Genomic DNA, 19,022 nt, shown 5'->3' on the forward strand with positions numbered 1-19,022 from the left:
CCAGAAAGCAGGAAACATTAATTGAGTTCTTGTTTTCATACTGCTTATATTCTAGTAGAAATGGCAATAGATGTATTTATAAAACAATAAGTGTTAAATTGGATGATATAGACCAGATGCCAGCAAATTTTTTCTGGAAAGGGCCAGATAGTAAGTATTTTAGGCTTTGCAAGCCATATGCTCTTTTGCAACTACTCAGCTCTGCCATTCCAGTGCGAAAGCAGCCAGAGACAATGTGCAAACGAATGACCAGGGCTATGTTGCGTTAAGACTTTATTTACGAAAACAGGTGGCATGCTGGTCAGATTTTGCCCATGGGCTTTAGTTTGCCGGCCCCAAGTCTAAATTATAAGAGTTAAGAAGAGAAAGGAAATCAAGACTTTTGCTGGACTTTGTGAGGAGAGTTGCATTTACATAAGAATAAATGGAGGGCTTTTCAGGCAAGGCCCAAACTAGAAGGGAGTAAAGAATGAGGAGGATGTCTTGGCTATGAGCAAGGGAGAAGGTTGATGGAAAATAAAGTCAAGTAGAGGGGGTAGGACCATATTATTAATCACCTTGCAAGTGAAACTGCAGTGTTAAAGCTAGTCGAATTAAGCAATAGATAGCCATTTAAAATTACAGAGAAAAGTGATACAAAGAAGTTGGTATTTAGAAAAGTTTATATGGCAGTGATTTACAAGGTATGTTGGAAGAAGGGACAGATTGGAGTATAAGAAACCAACTTGGTGGTTTCTAATGAATTAATTTATCCTCCAAAAATGAAAATTTAAAAGAAAGTTCTAATTAAATTGCAGACTTAGATTTTTCTTATTTCTAGGTGGTGCTGTTAATAAATAATATGTGCAACTTTGAGATTTAGTCACAATTTGAAAGCGGAAGTCAAGTATTTCTTTGATACTTCACTGATCTTCTGCAAACCACTGTTTTTCAGATTTCACTATGAAGCCCTAGGAGTTCCTGCAAAGGCACCTCAGGGGTTATGTGGAAGAGTCTGTAGAGTGATGTGTCAGCATCTCTCTACCCTCATTTCAACCACCTTTGAAATAAGGAAATCTATGACTAAAAATGTTAAACCTATGAAGTAGTGGCTTTCAAACTTTTACTCAAAGGCTTTATTCAAACAGAATTTTGTGGCAATCCCATGTGTAAAACAGAAGAGAGGATGCTAGAGCTCCTCAGGCTGGGTTCCTGAAAGCACCGCATCCTGAGGGCATCGGGTGGCATCCCTGGAGCAGTGTTTCTGAACTGTCTCTAAGCTGTCAGTCAGTCAGTAATTAATATTTGAGCTTCTCTGGGCTAGCCACTGTGCTAAATACTGGGAAGATAGTGCTAGACAAGACAGAATCCCATTGTTCAATAAGCTTACGTCCAGTGTGGGGAGACAGAGAACAAGCATGGAAACCAAAAAATAATACAATCTGAGGTAAATAAGTACTATGGAGAAAATCAAGTAGTACTCTGATACTGTGTGTGTGTAGGGAGTGTTGGATATAGTTGAAGAAGTGATAATGGATAGAAGCTGGAATGATGAAGAAGAGAGCCATGCTAAGATCTGGGGAAGAACATAAAGAACTGCTAGTGCAAAGATCCTGAGACTGAAGTCAATGGTGAATTTGAGGAGCAGAAAGGCTAGTGTGGTGACAGCGTGGTGGAGGAGGTGGAGGGTGGAAAGAGATGAGATTGAGGAGTAGATGGGACCAGATGACCTGAGGGAGTGACATGATTGAGAAACATAAAAATTTCCTACCCTCCTTGATACTATTTGAAATTAAAAATAAGTATGACTAAAAATCAAAGTAGTGGTAGAAATATTTAGGGAAAAATATTATTAAAACTCTGAAGGTTTGCCTGCTGCAAACTTTATAGTAGAATATAGACCACAATATTACTTTTATTTTTCATGATTAAGCCTGCTTCATTTTTACTCTCCATTCCGATCAATCTTGATTGATTGATTGATCAGATCAATTCTGATCTGATTTTGAGAAGCTTTCCCCAATTTAAAAACTGCTGCTATGTAATAGTTGGAAAAAAAGTCATAAGATTAGTTTCAAATACAGTTATTGCTTTATGTATTTATGAAACTTTTCTAAAAAGTTTACATGAATCTTATGTAAAACGTATGATCATATCTTTAATTATTGTACATTTAAATTACTTTCATAACGGGTATGCTTTTCCTTTTTAAAAGTTTTTCAATTAAAAAACAAGAGAATAAAAATATCTCATTTTTTGGAAGCAGATTTTTATTTACTTTGTACCTGATTCTTTCTAGCCAAATTCTCATAGATCTCAGTAAAAGATAAAAATAGGTTGATTAGCAGAATAAATACAGGATATTGGTTCTCTTGGAGTTGCATAATCCATTTTGATTTCTTTTTTTTTTTTCGAGGAAGATTAGTCCTGAGCTAACATCTGTTGCCAATCTTCCTCTTTTTTTTTCTTTTTTCTCCCCAAAGCCCCAGTAGGTAGTTGTATATCATAGTCATAGAGTTGTAGCTCTTCTGTGTGGGATGCCACCTCAGCATGGCTTGATGAGCGGTGAGTAGGTCTGCACCCAGGATCTGAACTGACGAACCGCAAGCCCCTGAAGCAGAACGCACGAACTTAACCGCTGTGCCACCAGGCTGGCCCCCATTTTGATTTCTTTAAGAATAGTTTATCCTTTTCCTTATACCATTGTTGTCTTAGTCTACATGCATGGAATATGTGCATTGTGTTCTTAAAGTTTACTTGCCCGGACTCGGGTTGGTGGGCCTTGGTATACAGACAGTAATGGAAGGATTTTTTGTTTTTGTTGTATATGAGGTGTAATTACTCAGTTGCCAAACTGCTTTTTATTGGAGTGTTTTAAATTTTTCTATTATAACCCCTTTAGCCAAGAAAACTATGTGGGAAAGGCTGACAGCTCCTGAAGATGTATTTAGTAAATTACAGCGAGAAAACATAGCCATCATTGAGAGCTACGGCGCTGCCCTCATGGAAGTGGTCTGTCGAGACGCTTGTGATGGTCATGAGATTGGAAGGGTACAGTAACTCCTGTTTAGTATTATAAGTGAATAAATATTTTGACTTATTAAGGTATAAACTGAATCAACTTTTCAAATGTATATTACATGTTGAGATTATTTTCTGCAATATATTTTAGTGAATTTGCTTATTTGCTGTAATTTGTAATTTATATTTTGTTTATTCATTTGTTTTGTTTAATTCTGTTCAGAATCTCAATTAGGTCAGAATTTTCCCTCAGAATAATCTTTTTACTGATTTTGAGGTTCGTCTTACACTGGTAGAAACAACAGAGATGCTGCTTAATAAAGATCTTTGGTTAAGAGAATGCTGGATAAACAGCTTTTATACTGAATGTATCTTTCTCTACTTTGTGGAGGAGAATTTGCATTTATATTTCTTTAAAATATTGTGGCATACTGGTGATAATTGAGTGAGAAGATAACTTCCTGCTAGTGGAAAATAATATAGCATTTGAATCACGTTTTTGAAGGCCATGGGAAACAGGATTTTAAGAAATAGGGTAAAATATAAACTGTGCAGTAAATTCTCAGTTATGTTAAAAAATGTTTAAGTGTTTTTATGCATAGAAGAAAGACTGGGAGGAGATAGACCAAAATGGATTAACTGTGTTTATCAGACTGTGTATTTTATATACTTTTCTATGTTTCCTATAATGAGCATGTAAAACTTTACAATTAGGGGAAAAAAGCTATTTTTAAAGATCCTTTTCCTCTAACGAGTAATGTTTAGATTCTACTAAAATATATTTAATGCCATTATTTTAATGTATTAGATTTTGTTTCAGAAATATAACTTTACCCTGAAATTTTTCCTTTTATTAATAAATCGAGATTCTGTATACATAGCTTTCAATTTCTCAAAAAAATAACAAACGAAAGTTTTATTGCAAGCAACCATTCTCTTTGTAAGAAAAGTTATATTATTTCCAGATAAAGACAGTTTCTGTTGTTGATTTTGGTAGCCATCTCCATGTTTTGGACTTTGATTTATTCTTCCTTCAGATGCTGGCCCTGGCTCTCCTTGATCGAATTGTCTCCGTTGATAAGCAGCAGCAGTGGCTTTTGTATCTTTCTAACAGTGGCTATTTGAAGGTGCTTGTGGACAGCTTGGTAGAAGATGACCATACTTTGCAGAGCTTACTCACTCCACAACCTCCCCTTTTAAAAGCCCTGTATACTTATGAATCGAAAATGGTAAGGCTTTATATTCATTTGAAGTTAGATCAACAGCTTATTTCCTCTTAGGGCTGCAGAGGTATTAAAGAACATTAATGTGGCCTACATTTTGAATATTTCTATGATGTAAGCTGTCATCATTTCTAAGGGGTTTTAAATTTGGGGACATGTGCTATAAATATATCTTCTGAGCATGCCAAAGTTGGGTTGAAATGATCCTGAGAGGGTTAGTTGGGTGATGGGACTGCTGCTTACTTACTCAGGTTGCTGCTGCTGGTGAGTAATATGATACTCAGTACTCTATGAGGAGAGCAGTGAGCAAAACTGTCCTTCCACCACAAAATTTAGACTATATTAGTTGCCTGTTGAACATTCCAGTGTAGATATGCTGGTTGTACTTTAAACACAGGATTTTCAATACAGTATATAATTCATCATTTCCTTTCCTCCAAATCTGTTTTAATTTCTCTGTTTCCTCCTAGTTAAAAATATCACGATGTCATGATAATAGAAGCACTAAAGTCTTAGATTCTTTATTAACTCTTTTTTTCGCTCATTCATTCATTTATTCAACAAGTATTTATTAAATACCTATTATATGCCTGGCGTGGCATTAGGTACTAGAGATACACCTGTGAGCAAAACAATCTTCCCTGCCCTCCATAAGCCCACATGATGATAACAGAAACTACAGTTTAGTTGAATATTTATGCAAGGCACTGTATGTGGCACTTGAGATATGCTGTGCCATTTAATCCTCATGAAAATCCTATGAGAAAGGTGGTATGATATGCCCCTTCATAGCTAGCTCAGAATTTCTCTTTAGTGATGATTGAAGATGAGATATGTGCCATGAGAGAGTCTCATTTTTATTTGAGGCCCTTGAGTATGGTTTCTGTACTTATGATTTTCCTTTTGTAACTTCTTAGGCATTTCTCACAAGAGTGGCTAAGATACAGCAGGGCGCTTTAGAGCTCCTGAGGTCTGGGGTCATTGTGAGACTGGCACAATGCCAAGTCTATGACATGCGCCCAGAAATGGACCCACAGGGGTAAGTGTCCATATAGATTGGTTTTATTAAGTTCCTAGTAAAGGATTATTAAGGAAAAAAGAAATTCCAAATGTAATTTTGCCACTGGTTTATAATCCTGTTTGAGCAGTACTCTTTCATCTTGATGATTTTTTTTTTTGGCCATACACCCCTGCCATTTACTAATAAATGGAAATTGCTAATAAAGGTAAAAGTGAATAGGGACCTAATGCTTTCCATTTTAGAACAGTAGTGTAAGAGGGAGATGGAAGAGCATTTTGTTAGTAAATGTTTTTCTTCACAACTTTATTGTTTTGTTCAATAGAAATACATGTTTTCAGTTCTGGTGGTCTTTTAAAGTATTATAGTGAAATTATAATTTGTTGTGGATTTCCTCTTCCTGATGACTTTAATAGTATTTTATACTTTTCTCATTTTAACATTTTACCAACTGCTTGCTAATTTGAAAGTTTCAAGTCACATTATTTTAAGTTTCAAGCTTTTTAGCAGATTTCTCAGTTCAGTTTGAATATGGATTTTATTTTTCCTTTTTTGTCTACATGGATGCAACATTGTTAGGCAGACAGCATACCCTCGTAGCCGTAAATAACACTGAGGTCAGTTTTACTAATTTTCTTCAAAAGATCCATTGCTAAATTGAATATTTGAGTTTTCAGGTTTAACTATAGAACTAGATTACCTCCAGAAAAAAAAATTTTTTTTTTGTGAGGAAGATCAGCCCTGAGCTAACATCCATGCCAATCTTCCTCTTTTTTTTGCTGAGGAAGACTGGCCCTGAGTAACATCCGTGCCCATCTTCCTCCACTTTATATGGGATGCCACCACAGCATGGCCTGACAAGCGGTGCAGCAGTGCGCGCCCGGGATCCGAACCTGGGCCGCCAGCAGCGGAGCGCGCACACTTAACCACTACGCCATGGGGCTGGCCCCCCAAAATTCTTTTTTATATTGCTTTCTAAAGTTTTAAACATGAGAGTTATTTATTTTCACCTTAGGTGAAGAGGATTGAGTTAATTACATTTCTCAGTTCATGGCATATTATTATCACTTGTCTGTGCAAAGCTTTTCTCTTATTTTATTTATTTCCTTTTTTTCCATATCCTGCTGTTATTCCCTTCTCTTCAACATGCAACCATGTTCTTTTGTCTAAAAATTTAAATATAAACATTTACAATAAATAATAGTTTATTAATACAATGTTCTGAGACCTAATCTTAAAAGTTGTGATTTTGCAACCTCATTTTAACTTTTTAAAATCTTGTTTTTTTTTAATATAATGGACAATGTAGATTCTTTTTTGGCTTTGGGTATAGGACAGGGAAATTTGGGGAAGGTAACTTTTGTTTTTATCTATTTCTTACTCATAGTCTCTATGGCCCAAGGGAACATTTAGAGTAGAATAAAGATGTTTAAGAAATTTCAAGCATTGTCTTTTCAAATTATACAGATTTTCATTACTAAGATTTTTCAAAATTCAAATAACTCCATTTTTACTGTCTATATGGGATGCAGAGTACTCATTAGTACTCTTAATCAGCCACCTGTGAATGTTTGCTGTGGAGATGGTCAGGGACTGCTAGAGAGTACCTTAACTCTTGGGCTGTTGCTCTCTCCTTGTTCGGTGGAAATGAATGCAGCATGTTTGGCATGAGAGACCCCCCAGTGTTCATCCCTACTCCGGTGGACCGGTATCGTCAGATTCTCCTCCCAGCTCTCCGCTTGTGCCAGGTCATCCTCACATCTAGTATGGCCCAGCACTTGCAGGCAGCAGGGCAGGTAAGAGGAATCCTTAGTGAGGAAATCGTCTAGTGCAAAATCCTCATTTTACATATGCCGAAACCCTAGGCATAGAAAGCGTTAAGTGAATTTACCTTAATCATACTGTTTGTGGCAGACCTGGGTATCCAAAACAGGCCCCTTATACTTTGCTCTGAACGTCACTGGCCTGTTTTTTACTCGTGTTTGAAACACTATAGCTAATTAATAGAAGACTGAGATGGAAAGCAAGAGATCTAAATTTGTTCTTCTGTAAAAGGAAGCAGTTATTGTGATAGGAATAAGCGGACTTCTAAAATGTAATTTAACCAGGTATTTATTGAGAGGAGGCTATACACTGTATTAGGCCTTGTAGCAAATACAAAAGATAGATGATAACGCCACATTTACTTGTGATATTTAGAGAATGAAGTAATTTAAATAAGTGAATTTTCTAATTAATGTAATTTTTTTTCTTTGAGCACTAGAAATTAGTTTTATTTTCATTGCTTTTCAGTAAAACCTTCAAAAAAATATATTTGTTTCTTTAAACCAATAGTACAATATATAATTTAGCCTTTTACTGGTTAATTAGGCTTATCATTATGAATCTACAGTCTTTTGTTGTGTTGCTCTATTATTGTGATACCCTCAGGAGCTGTGTCCTAATGATTTGTGGTAATTTTATCTGCTTCCCCTGCTGTCAGTCTTTAGGCTTATCTCACCAAGGTAGAATGCTGCTGTTTCTGATGTGGCACCTTATTTTATACTGTATTAGTCTAGGTGACATCCTACCCCTTTTATATCTGGCCTTTGAGTCAGTTCTTTAAAACTCAAAGACTTTCCTTGTCTTCTACTTCATTGAGATTAAGATTTTTTAGTAGAATTGGGATATTGTGATATAAGATATTGGTTCTTTAGCACCAGTCTTGACTGACTATAGCAGAATGCCCTGAGGAGCTTCTTGAAAAAATACAGACTAGTGGGCAAGCCCTGGTGGCCTAGTGGTTAAGTTCAGTGTGCTCCACTTTGGCGGCCTGAGTTTGGTTCCCAGGCGTGAACCTACACCACTCATCTGTCAGTGGCCATGCTGTGGTGGTGGCTCACATACAAAAAGAGGAAGATTGGCAGCAGATGTTAGCTCAAGGGGAATCTTCCTCAGCAAAAAAAAAAAATAGATTACTGAGTTCTCTGTTCAGCAATTATGGGCTAAGGCCAGGAATCTGTATTTAAAAATAAAAGAGGTCACAATTCCTGAGTGATTCAGATGTTCATCTTGTTTTGGCATAGTCTCTGCCTTCAAGGCATTTATAACCTAGTTGAGGAGATGTCATATGTGAAAATAATTAGAGTCTTCATGACAGTACACTATAAAATGGAAGGACAGAGTTCGGAGGTCAGAATTTTTATCTCATTCATATTTAGCATATCAAAAGGAGCATTAAACAAAAGCTTTCATGTGATTATCCCCATGTCACACTAGTCAGAATATCATAGAGCAACTTGAATTCAATAAGTCATTTTTATACCCACTCATTTTAAACTCACGTTCTAGTTCCATTTGGACAAAAAAAATAGAAGTCAAATAATGGTTTTCATAGAGTAATTCTAAGTTATGTTATAGTCTTCTATAGTAGCCTCTAAATATATTAATTTCTGAACTTTGAAATAATCTTTATCTTTAGCTTTCTTATGAATTTTAGGTACATGTTTCCTTCTTGAAGGAATAAACTAAGTGCAAAAGACAAATGCTTATCTAATATTTTTCCTCACTACATTGAATTACTTCAATGTTATTAAAAAGATGTTATAAATTTATAATATACTTTTCTCTGCTCTTCCACATTTGTCTCTTCCATTTCTCCTCTTTTCCTTGGCTTAGGTGTTGCAGTTTCTCATTTCGCATTCTGATACCATACAAGCAATCTTGCGCTGTCAGGATGTTAGTGCTGGATCTTTGCAGGAATTGGCTCTGCTGACAGGAATTATAAGTAAAGCAGGACTTCCTGGTGAGTTGATTATGCTGAATGGACTTTTAATAATTCTTTGTGGATTGACACACACTTAATAGAGTGAGGTTTTTATTACTTTGCAACTATATATGACTTATTTGAAATTGGTACTAACAGAATTAACTGCTTTTTTAAAAATAATGTTTATATTTATAAAAATGATATATGCTCATATAAAAAGAGTTCAAGAAAATAATTAAAATAACTTAAAATCCCACTACCTATTGAGGGAGGCACTTGGAGCCTGTGCTCATTCTGAGGAGATCCCAGCCTTCGCTCCACTCAGCCTTGGTGTGGCTCAGTCCTGTGGGCTTATTATGCTCGTTTCCCCAACTCATTCCAGTGTCCTTAGATGATACCAAGTCAGGTCACCCTTCTTGCCTCTACTACGGTCCCATAGTGCTATGTAGTAGTTCTCCTAATGGTGTTTCCCTTGATTTCTCCATGGCTTACCTAATTACTCTAATATGCTTCTTTGCAAGTTGTAGAATCTCCATGAGAATTTGCAAGAGTTTGTTGATTTATCTTCTTTCCTCCATACTGCTTCTGAGGGGTAGGGTAAGGGTCATGAGCTGAATCATGCTGCTTGCTCCACCAGAATTTTCTCTATCTCTTTTTTTTTTTTCTTAGCCACCTCTATTTTTCAGTATTTATGGCATAAGTTGGCCCTTTCCTTTTTTGGTGAATTTCTTTCATTGTGTAGGTTGATAACAGGAGATCTATTCTATGATGCTATTTCATTCTGCTATCTTAACCCAGAAGCACTGAGTTAGGTATAAAGAAAATTTACCTTTTATCAAATCCTCTGGCAAATTGGTTTTGTTGATGAAGTCTTTTTTCATTAATTTTTTTAAATGCCTAATCATTCTGTATTTTGCTAATAGCAGCATTTGACCTTGGCAGTGTATTAAGATTATATTCGGAAAAGCACAGTTGATGCTCATGATAAATTCAAACAAAAGAACAGAGTAAAAAGTACCTTGACCAGCACTTCCTGCTCTCTAAAAGGAACCAGTTATCAATGTAGTTTATTTTCTGTGCATGTGTGTATAAAATATCCCCTTCCCTATACAAATGAAATATACCATACACACTGCTCTGTAACTTTTTTTTTTTCCATTGTGTCTTGGAGATCTTTTCTCATCAGCACATATAGCTCCTACCTCATTCTTTTTAATTGGCTGCATAGTTTTCCAGTTGTGAGCTAATTAACCAGACCTCTGTTGTTTAACCAGACCCCTATGACATGTTGACTGTTTCTGATCTTTTTTAAAATTTCAAAGTGTGGCTTTTAATAACTTTGTGTGTGTGTACACATATGTATACATGTACATTTTTGTAGATTTGGGCTGGTATGCTTGATAAATTCCTGGCAGTGCTTGGTCAAATATATATACTTAAAATTTTTTTTAAAAGATAATGCCAAATATCCTCCCCAATTTTTTAAAAAATTTTTAACAATTGTCACTCCTATCAACCCTACTCTGCACAGTTTAGTCCTGATTACATATCGTTTGGTGTTATCCTATAACTTCACTATGTATTTTTGTCTTAAATCTCCCATTAAATTATAATCCTATTTATACTTTGTAACCCCCATATTGCCTAGCCCAGTACTGGATATGTCATACCTCCTCAACCTTATCAGCAGGTTAATTTTTTTCTATGACTCACAGATATTCTGAAAAATGTTTTGGAGTTGAGATTGATATGTATGGTACACAGAGTAGTCAGGTGGCATCTAACAGAAGGGTCTTATGGAAGCTGACAATTGGTAGTCTTTTTAAGTAGAGGCAGCAGTTGATGTGCAGGGGGAAAAAAAGAACTGGGGAATAGCAACATATGTGGCAGAGATCAGTAAGTTTGAGGACAAAGAGGAAAAAGCCAAAGTTCCATGATAGTGTTAGGTGCAAAATCCAGCTTTCAAGGGATTAAGATGGGAAAGGAGGGCAAACGAATTACAAGCAGCAAATGTAGAAAAAATATTTCAAGAATTTGATATTAACCAGGGTTTGCTTGTTTTGTTTTAGAGTACAAGGGAGACCTAAACATATTTTCAAATAGTGAGAAAAAATCCTCTGTGGCAGGGTAGCTTTTATTACACTAGAAAAGAAAGTGATTCTGGGAGCAGCCTCCCAGAGGAGGTCGAGGTGGGAAGGGATGGGATCTACTGGAGTAATGAGGCACAGGTCAGGTATAACAAGCCAACACGTGCCAGATGATATGAGTATCTTCTTTAAGTTTGTGTTGAGCTCACGGGCTTGAGAAATATAGAAACAGGAGGGCTTGTCATTATAAGGAACAAAGGATAAGGTTCTGGGTTACGTGCTGTGGAGTATGCTTGGAAGTAAGAAATTAATTACACGGATTGTGAAAGCACATAGAAAGTTAAGGTGGTTAGGACAGGTTCGAGTGGGTTCTCCTCAGCACGACTATAGTCATGAAACAAAGAAACCAATGGGAAGGATGACCTGTGGGTTTGCTTGGAGGGCTTGATAGAAATAAAGGGAGTTCCCAGTATTACAAGAGGTTGATCAGCTTGATTTAGGAATTTTGTCATGGGTCCAAACTGAGAAGTTGAATGGAAATTTTGTGGATGTGCAAACTGTACTTTGCCTAAAGGAAAAGGAAAAATCAAGTGATACAATACTTAGAAGAGTTAAAAGAAAAAAGAAATGCATTTTATTCTTAGTGTTTTATATTCTAAACTCTTTCATGAGAAAAGTAATTTACTGCTGAATTTAGAAAATTTTAACTTTTATGGTTATAAATAAAAAGTAACTTTTTCTCAAAAACTTTAAAAAGTGCCTTTTAAAATCACTAATTCAATCTAGATTTAGATTGCATATGAATGAATATGTGGTTGTGCACTTGTAACCTTTGTATAGTCATATTTCTCAAAACGCCTTCATGGCAGCCTGTGTCTCTTCATGCACATAAAGAATATAAAATCATAGAACTGCCATTCCTAGTTTTTTAAATGTGTTTATTGTGTTGATTATAAAACTACATTTAAAAGCATTCCAAATTTTATAGGTATATTAAGTGAACTTGATGTTGACGTGAATGAAGGATCTCTAATGGAGCTACAGGGACATATTGGAAGATTCCAGGTAACTGATTTTATTTCTTTAAAGAGCAGCCATAAGGCTTGTAACAAAATTCAACAGTGCTCTCACCCCTCCCTGTTCTGCTCCCTGGATTTGGGCAAACTGTTTCAACTGATTCTTTGATATCAGTTGAAACTGATAAATACGCTTATAAAAACTAAATAATACGCTTATATTGCTACAACTTGATTTTCCAATTTTAGGAATCATCTATTGACTTTCCATCAAGGAGGATGAGAATTTAGATCTCTTTACTCCTTTTCTTCCACCATACAATATGTACATTTCTCATAACACTACCCCAAAACCCAACATAATTACATCATAATTTGATTAGATCAGTATTTAGTGTTACATTATTATTACTATGTAAATGTCATTTATCATTAAACCATGGAAGATATGTTACTTTTCTGTGCAACATTATGATTTCCCTAGAGTAACTAATTTTTTTTTTTTTTTGGTGAGGAGGATTTGCCATGAGCTAATATCTTTGGCAATCTTCCTCTTTTCTTTTTTGCTTGAGGAAGATTAGCCCTGAGCTAACATCTGTGCCATGTGTCTGTGCTGTGTCTTCCTCTGTTTTGCATGTGGGATGCCTCCACAGCATGGGTGATGAATGGAGTAGGTTATGCCCAGGATCTGAACCCTCGAACCCTGGCCACCAAAGTGGAGCACGCAGAACTCTAAACCACTCTGCCACGGAGCTGGCCCCTGTTTCTTTTTTTTATTTGTTTTGTTTTTATGTACCTATTTCTAATTTATTCCCAAACTCTTCTACAATTCTGTATTCTCCTTTCTATATATTCAAACATATTAGATAGCTTATCAATCAGATATTTTATCATAGTCTTTCTGGGAGCCTCTGGCCTGCTTTGATCTGAACATCTTCACTTTTTATTGGCTGCAGAGTAATTTATACACTGGAATTTATATTTCATTGTTTTGGATACAGTAATTTACTTAAGCAATCCTCTTTTCATGAGCTGTTTTTCAAGTTTTCATAAGAAAAATGCTGCCATCAGCATTTTTGTGTACCAATTTTTAAATAATAGATTAAATAACATAACTAGGTCCAGGGGTATACACATAGTACATTTGAGTCATTATCAAGCAGCACTCCAGAAAGGGTTGCACTCTCACCAACACAACCCAGATTCTCTCTCTTTTCTTTTTTTTTTCAGTCTTTTAACCTTTATCATTGGTAGAGAGAAAAAGATATTTTTGATGGCTCTTTCATAAGATGACCTCTGGAAGTGTTTTAGTGTATCTATTTTATCTGTTAAGAGTAGCAAACAGCCTGTTATAAGTTTTAAAAATAGATATAACTATTTTGGCAAAATAAGTTTATATTATAGTCTCCTTAATATGTTTTGCCTTATCCAGACTTAATATTTAAACTAACGTTAGTTTAAATAGGATATTATATATTATGTGTGTAGGTATGTGTATGGGTAATACCAATTTTTAAAATACTTGTTTTTATTGTCCACTTACTGTGTGCAGAACACTATACTAAGCACTTTAAATATAATTCAGTGTCTCAGGTAATCCTGATAACAACCTTGTAAGGTAGAATTACTCTTACCACTCTAGAAATGTGAAAATAGAGGCTTGTTCCAGGTCACATAGCAAAAAGTCATGTACCTGCTATTGGAACCCACATCTCTGATTCCAAACCCATGTACTAACCACGAGATATACTGCCAATTTTGAAAAGCTTGTCCTTTCCTTTTGAGAACCTTAGGAAAAATTGTATTCTCAGGTGAAAAGTACCAATGTTTCAAGCAGATGACATTTGCATTTTACCTGCCAAGGCTACCTGTGTGGAACAACTCCTTTATGACGTCCCCAAAAGCAGCCACAGGAGTAACAGCCTTTAAATTTGAGCCTTAGTAGACAAAATTATCACGGACATACTTGTTACAAACCATCTTCTATTTGCCATCTCATTTTGCTTCACATTGTTTATCAACTTGTATTTATTTAATGGGTATCTATCAAGGAATTATTTGGTGTGATAAGAAAATTCTTCGGCAAACATAAATTATAGTGGGGATTAACTGCTAAGAAAATTGATATTCTTTTAATGAGTTGACTGCCAAGCAAATACATTTGCAAAAAGGTGAATTTTAATAGTGCTAACTTTAGTTGACTCAGTTGGAAGTAAGAAATCAGACACTTTCAAGAGTGATTCCACTCCTCACTGAGTTTTTCTTTTTTATAATCCCTCAAGAAAGAGAAGGCACTAATTTTAAACATATCCAACTACATATGAACAAAATATCTTTTTCTTTCTTAGCGCCAATGCTTAGGATTACTGAGTCGCTTTGGTGGCTCCGACAGACTGCGTCAGTTTAAATTTCAAGATGATAATGTGGAGGGAGATAGAGTGAGCAAGAAAGATGAGATCGAACTGGCTATGCAGCAGGTAAGAGAAGTGAGAATTGTATAACTGTTCTTTAAGATTTTTATGTTTTTGGAAATATTTGATAAAAATAACATGTAATTTTACAAATTGATTTGTAACTTTGTTGTAATTTTACAAATTGATCTATAACTTTGTTCTCCTTCAAATATGGATTTCCATGATGTTAGGGTATTTGGGGAGCTAACACTTTTGTTACTGCTATTTTTCCATTGTAGATTTGTGCCAATGTCATGGAATATTGCCAGTCACTCATGTTACAGAGTTCCTCTACCTTTCAGCATGCTGTGTGTCTCTTCACCCCTAGCCTGTCAGAAACCATTAATAGAGATGGACCCCGGCAAGGTGAGCTTAGTTCTTTCTTTTTGTATTTGAGGAATTTAGTTGCTGTGATTATGACAAGCTCTAGTTGGTTCTAGTAAGATGCAATTTTTTTTTTTTGTGAGGAAGATCAGATCAGCCGTGAGCTAACATCCATGCTAATCCTCCTCATTTTGCTGAGGAAGACCGGCTCGGAGCTAACACCTATTGCCAATCCTCCTCCTTTTTTTTTTGTTTTCCCCCAAAGCCCCAGTAGATAGTTGTATGTCATAGTTGCACATCCTTTTAGTTGCTGTATGTGGCATGCGGCCTCAGCATGGCCGGAGAAGCGGTGTGTCAGTGCACGCCCAGGATCTGAACCCGGGCCGCCAGTAGCGGAGCGCGAGCACTTAACTGCTAAGCCATGGGGCCGGCCCCGCAATTTTTTCTTTACAAGCAATTAATGGAAAAAGTTTTAAACAAGTTTTAGAAGGAGTGGTGAGGAGATGCTATTGTCAGATCTGTGGATAGGCTGGAAAGCTCAAGAGAATAGAGAAATTCAAGATTTTCTGAGGATAAGTCTAGAAGAGCCTTGTGGGGAGAGTATGCTTTTGATTAGCACTTGAGACCCCAAAGAAAGGATCTAGGGTTAGAGAGTAAGCTAGCTAGGTGAAAAAAATGAAAATATAATAGGCGGTTTGTATATAAATCATGTTAAGCTGAATACAGCGTCTAAGTTGGGTTTTGTATCAAAACTCCAAATTTCTTTAACATAGCAAGGTAAAATTTAAATATACTAAGTAAGCTGATGTAGCCTGTGATTTCCTAATAACATTGTAGGGAAGATTTGGAATATGAGGCAGGATTATGGATTGATTAAAGCTATTATCCCATGGGACACTCAAAAGACAAAGCCCATTCAGATCTTGGTGGTGGTAATGGAATGGACTGCTGGTGATTTCAAGTCTTGTGTTGGAAATTTCTGAAAATTATTTTGTCATATTTCATCCTCTTCAGGATCTTATTTTCCTTGAAAATTGCTTAATCACAAAAAATACATATTTAATAGATTATAAAAATTTAGTTTAACATATAACTTCTATTGTATATAAATTGTGCTAAGAACTCTGTCTAACTCGATTATAAAATGTCGTAGCTAATAGGATTAAAAAAATTTTTTTAATTGAAGTATTATTTATATACAACAACATTCATCAATTTTAGGTGTACAGTTTCAATAATTTTGGTAATTATATACAGTGTATAACTACCACCATAATCAAAATACAGGATAGTTCCATTCTCCCTAAAAGTTTCTTCTTGACTGTTTACATTTGATTGTTTCCTTTGACCCCTGGCCCAGGTATCTACTCCTGCTTTCTGTCACAATAGTTTTGCCTTTTACAGAATTTTATATAAATAGAATCATTCAGTATGTAGTCTTTGTGTTTTGACTTTTTTTTTACTTAGCTCAATGCTTTTGAAATTTGTCCATATCGTGTGTATCATTATTGTGTTCCTTTTTATTGCTGAGTAGTATTCCGTATTTAAAATATACCACAATTTGTTTATCTGTTCACTAATGATAGACATTTGGGTTATTTCCAGTTTTTTGGCTATTATGAATAATGCTGCTATGAATATTTGCATATAGAAATTTGTGTGGACATATGTTTTCATATCTCTTAAGTAGATACCTAGGAATGGAATTGCTGGGTTGTATGATATGTTTAACTTTATAAGATGCTGCCATTCTGTTTTACAAAGTGACAAGTATTTTGCATTTCCACCAGCAACGTATGAGAGTTCTAGTTGATCCACCTCATTTATCTGGATATTAACCATATTTGATGCTCTTCATTCTTTGCTGATAATTGGAGTTTCCATCTGGTATCATTTTTCTTCAGGCCAAAGAATTTCTTTTAGTACAGGTCTGCTGGTGATGAATTCTCTTATATTTCTTTTATTGAAAATGTCTTGATATCACCTTCATTCTTGCAGAATAATTTTGCTGAATATGGAATTCTGAGTTGGCAGTTTTTTACTTTCTATACTTTAAAGGTACCGTTGTACTTTCTTTTGGCTTCCGTGATTTCTAATGAGCACTGGCCATTGATGGCAGTGTTGTTCCCCTGTATGTAAGGTATTGTTTCTCTCTTGCTGCTCTTAGGATGTGCCCTTTTTCTTTCAGCAGTTTGACTTTTATGCCTTGGTGTGGGATTATTTGTTTTTATTGTTTAGTGTTTGTTGAGCATCTTGCATCTATACATTTCTGTGTTTTATCAATTTTGGGAAAAGTTTATCCATTTTTTTCTTGAAATATTTCTCAGCCCTGTTCTCTCCAAACCTTTATTAGACTGTTTGATGCTGTATAATAGGTCTCTGAGAGTGTTCATTTTTTTTCAATCTTTTTTCTCTCTGTTCTTTTCCTTGAATATTTTCAGTTGATCCATTTTCAAGTTCACTTATTCTTTCCTCAATAAGCTCCATTGGCTGTTAAGTATATCCAGTGAATTTTTTATTTCAAAAACTGTATTTTTCAGTTCTAGAATTTCTATTTGGTTCTTTTATAACATTTCTGTTTTCTCTACTGACATTTCTTATGGTTTTTATTGATTGTGAGCATATTTTGTTTTCCTTCCATTAGAGTAGTTATAATGGCTATTTTAAAACCCTCATTCACTAGTTTCCAACATCTGGTTCATCTGGGATTAGACATGATTGATTTTCTTGTCTCTTGAGAATGTGGTCCATTTTCTTAGTTGTTCGTATGCTGGGTAATTTAAATTGTATATTGGACATTGTGAAGTGGTGAAGTTTCTAGATTCTGTTATTTTTTGTTTTCCCCTGAGTGTTATTTCCTTTGTTTTAGCTGGCAATTATCCTGGCTATCCTTGAACTGTGAACACTGACTCTCAGCTGGCATGTGCTGTCTCAATTTAAGTCTTTTGCCTTTAGCTGAGCTGTTTTGAGCGTGTTCCATGCATACTTGGTTCAGGGGTCAGTTAGTGATGTGGGCAGCCTTGGGGATCCCCTCTCTAGCTCTTTCCGGACTCCCCCAGCTTTTTCAGTGGTCATGGTTTCCCAGCTTCCCAGCTTCTTTTTTGGTTTCCCAGACTTGAATAACTGTGCTTCTTCCATCAGCACCCCTGCCTCTGCACTGTTGTACTTGTGCTACTGCCAGCTCTACTTAGCCCCAGGCTGAAGGCTGTGGAGATGGGAACTTACTTGTGCAGTTGTACAGGTTCTGTCTGCCCTCCTCCTAGTGACTCTGCACTTCCTACCAGTGTCTCTCTGCTTCTCTTCACTCTCTGGTACCTTCAGGCAGTTGTTTTTTGTATTATGTCTGGGTTTTTTAGTTCTCTGCTATGGTTGGGAGGTGGGGAGTGGGCTGTTGTCTGGTATGGTTTTCGTTTGTCACACTTGGAAGCAGAAGTCTTTAATATCTAATAGTACCTTTACTTAAAGATACCTTTCATTTAGTGATTCATTTGGAGTAGTCTTACTTAGGTAAGAGTATGTCTTAGAGAAATTGAGGAAGTAGCCGTAAAGATTTATAGTTCTATTTTATGAGGTAAATGCTGAAATCATTTAGATTGGAGATATAAAATAGTTCCTTTGACTTAGTTAACAAATTAATTTTACATAGTTCTAGCTTTCTCCTATATTCAAAAAGTTTGCTGCCAGGAAGATCACTAGAATAAAAAGGTGGCACCATGGGAAGATTCCCACCACGGGAAGACTTCGATCCCGGGATGCCCACATCAGTATGAGGGGAAAGTTCCCTTTCTAGTCCAGGTAGCTTGGCAAATGTGAAAAGAATTCATCTTCACTTTGGAAGGGCATGGAATGATTGGGAATCCTACCCAAAGACCCCCTTTTCATTCAGAACAGTGGTTTTCCTGCACTCAGCAGTGACATTTAATCTAATCCACCCCCTCTCTATCTGGCAGTTATAAATGTACGTGAATCTGTTTATTAATCCCTGTAGGTCTGTAGCTTGATGGAGACCTCTAACTGCCTCAGGAAGACAATCTTGGTCTAACCCCTTGAATCTAACTTTTTAAAACAAATTTAACCTGAACGTAAGATTTTCAAACCAAATTGTAATTTTGTCATTTATTCTTCAAAAACATTAATCATATGCTAATAATGT

At 35.9% G+C, this 19,022-nt stretch overlaps 1 protein-coding gene across 2 annotated transcripts in view; it reads left to right on the forward strand.

Moving 5' to 3' along the window:
• Positions 1 to 19,022, forward strand: part of NUP205 (nucleoporin 205) — an 84,340-nt gene that overhangs the window by 57,279 nt on the left and 8,039 nt on the right. Inside the window, exons 31-38 of one of the 2 annotated variants that reach the window (XM_058530735.1) lie at positions 2,882 to 3,030; positions 4,038 to 4,229; positions 5,141 to 5,262; positions 6,899 to 7,037; positions 8,899 to 9,025; positions 12,065 to 12,141; positions 14,441 to 14,569; positions 14,785 to 14,911. In XM_058530735.1, the coding sequence (XP_058386718.1) occupies positions 2,882 to 3,030; positions 4,038 to 4,229; positions 5,141 to 5,262; positions 6,899 to 7,037; positions 8,899 to 9,025; positions 12,065 to 12,141; positions 14,441 to 14,569; positions 14,785 to 14,911 (1,062 nt within the window). Of the gene's footprint in view, positions 1 to 2,881; positions 3,031 to 4,037; positions 4,230 to 5,140; positions 5,263 to 6,898; positions 7,038 to 8,898; positions 9,026 to 12,064; positions 12,142 to 14,440; positions 14,570 to 14,784; positions 14,912 to 19,022 lie in introns of those variants that run through there. The other variant, XM_058530739.1, reaches the window with a different exon arrangement.

Source organism: Diceros bicornis, chromosome 3, assembly GCF_020826845.1.
Source record: "Diceros bicornis minor isolate mBicDic1 chromosome 3, mDicBic1.mat.cur, whole genome shotgun sequence".
Taxonomy (NCBI): Eukaryota; Metazoa; Chordata; class Mammalia; order Perissodactyla; family Rhinocerotidae; genus Diceros; species Diceros bicornis.